At 37.2% G+C, this 2,325-nt stretch overlaps 1 protein-coding gene across 2 annotated transcripts; it reads left to right on the top strand.

Moving 5' to 3' along the window:
* LOC119840087 lies at positions 1 to 2,325 on the top strand. 2 transcript variants are annotated; one of them, XR_005288298.1, is made up of 2 exons: positions 1 to 322; positions 1,768 to 2,325. XR_005288298.1 is itself a non-coding variant. In XM_038366594.1 (2 exons), the coding sequence occupies exons 1-2, from the start codon at positions 85 to 87 to the stop codon at positions 1,942 to 1,944; spliced, it is 315 nt and encodes a 104-aa protein (XP_038222522.1). In that variant the 5' UTR covers positions 1 to 84; the 3' UTR covers positions 1,945 to 2,325. The 2 variants fall into 2 exon arrangements, 1 of the variants encoding a protein (XP_038222522.1); XM_038366594.1 differs by having other exon boundaries at positions 1 to 222.

The following is a 2,325-nucleotide window of genomic DNA, read 5'->3' as shown; positions in this document are numbered from 1 at the left end:
ACAACACAGCTATTATTACGCGGCCATGAAGCAACAATAAAATTTTACGCCATTGTCAAACAGCTGGCAACACGGGAATACAAAATGCGCACGATACTGGCAACACTGGGAATCATAGCAATAACACCAATGATACAGAGTGAAGTCATCCCTGTTAGAGTTCTCGAGGGAGGCACTGTGTTTGCGCCTTGGGGAAATGATCGAATGGATTTGTATAAACTGGTAAAATTCGCTTCTGTAGATAATGCTGTGTTTATCGTCTATCGTTTATTCCCAACGGCTCGACTGCTTGACAAGTTGGCAATATTCTGCCTATTTGTAGGTAAATAAGTTCATATTGTGACTGCGATAGTTTTAATGTGCAATCGCTGCTATTCTAATGCGTAGGTCTGTATGTCTCAGCTTCACGCGTAAACCATTGAATCGATTTGAATGAAATTTGACACAAAAATAGTTCGTGTCCCGAGAAATAAAATAGCCTGCCTTTGACTACGCGAGTAAAGCTGCGGGCGGTAAGTTAGTATAATATTGAAGATTTTGTCACAATATAACTATTTCTACTACTACTAAAGACTCAAGCGTTTAGTTTTACTTGTATTCATTTATTATAAAGAGGAAAAATAAAAATGCTTTTATCATAAAAAAGCTACATCGTTACCCCAGATAATATAATACTATATCTTTCCCGACTGACCAGGGTTTTTTTGTTTGAAGTCCCGTGTCCCCTGCTGGGGTATGGGGCAGATTATATACATCTGTTTCACTGATCAATTTTCTTTATGGACAAGTAGGTGATCAGCCTTCTATGTCCTGCCAAATCGAGACATTTTTTTTGCGTCCCCACCGGGAATTGGACCCAGGACCCCTCGGTTCTAAGCTCACGCGTTAACCATTGTACTAAGGAGGCGGTCAAACATGAAATGTGCTTTAATTTATCATCATCTTAATAGTGAATGTTCTATGACGTTGATTGTGACCACAGCCTTCGTTTCTTTTTTTGTTTATTATATGGCATAAAGGGGAAACTGAACTGAAGGTTTGCCTAATAGTAAACGTTCGCAGCCGCCCATGTACATTTGCAGAGGTAGTGCCTCTGCGAATGCACTGTCTGCTTTTAAGGGTTAACGGATAAGTAAATTACTAGCTGTGACCCGCGGTTGAAACCGCGTAAGTCCGTATCCCGTAGGAATATCGGTATAAAAAGTGCCTATGTGTTATTTCAGTTGTCCAGCTATCTACGAAGCAAAATAGTATTATTATTCACCAATAGATGTCAGGAAAAAAAAACACGAATATGACATTTTCTAAAAAAAATCCCCCGAAACCCCCTATATACGAAATTTCATGAAAATCGTTGGAGCCGATTCCGAGATTCCAATTATATATATATATATATATATATATATATATATATATATATATATATATATATATATATATATATATATATATATATATATATATATTGCTCGTTTAAAGATATAAGATATGGCATAAAGTGGAAACTGAACTGAAGGTTTGCCTAATAGTAAGCGATCGCCGCCGCCCATGAACATTTGCAGAGGTAGTGCCTCTGCGAATGCACTGTCTGCTTTTAAGGGTTAAGGGATAAGTAAATTATATATGATAGGATAGAAGGAATAGACTGGAAAGGACGAGGAAAAGATAACATAGTATGTAATATAATATATATCACTAAGATATATATCACTAAGATCATAAGGATCACCTGCCTCATATTAATCCCTTCTTTACCTAATTGTCCAGTTACCAGTATGGCATATCTTCCGACGAACAATCCTCCGGCCGCACGTGGAAGCAGGTCCAGGGTTCTTCAAGTCGGACCCGGTGGAGTACTCTCCAAACAGACTGGCCCAGGAGTACAAAAAGTTGTTTGCATTGAAGAAGAGGATGGAGGAAAGGGATAAGCCATTGTCGCCATAAATTAGTTATTTTAATTCATCTGCACCTTTTTGAATGTACAATTATAAGTTCTATATGGTTTGAAATTAGAATTTGCCTTTAACTCGGAGGGGTAAAGAATAAAAGACGTGGGTGCAAGTATTGATGAAATTATTTTGTCATTGTCTATATTTTAGTGGAAAATACTCTGTTGACAGGCATTTTTCAACTAAACGCGCCGCTATTTTAAATGTTACCCTATGAATATATAATTTGTTTACTGAGAAAAGCTAAAAATTCTGAACTACGAGTCGGTAAACAGGATGGGGTAAATGCATGATAAATGTCCTACTTTGTGCCACTGTGGTTATACACTACAGTAAAGAATGTTTTTTCTTTTTTTTATTCATAATAGGAAAGCGT

This window comes from Zerene cesonia, chromosome 5 (genome assembly GCF_012273895.1).
Source record: "Zerene cesonia ecotype Mississippi chromosome 5, Zerene_cesonia_1.1, whole genome shotgun sequence".
Lineage (NCBI taxonomy): Eukaryota > Metazoa > Arthropoda > Insecta > Lepidoptera > Pieridae > Zerene > Zerene cesonia.
This window is presented reverse-complemented; position numbering and strand designations above follow the sequence as displayed.

Coding starts and splice junctions, on each gene's coding strand:
- LOC119840087 (XM_038366594.1), top strand. CDS start 85: ATGCGCACGATACTGGCAACACTGGGAATCATAGCAATAACACCAATG. Junction 223..1,767: donor GAATGGATTTGTATAAACTG/GTAAAATTCGCT, acceptor CTAATTGTCCAG/TTACCAGTATGGCATATCTT.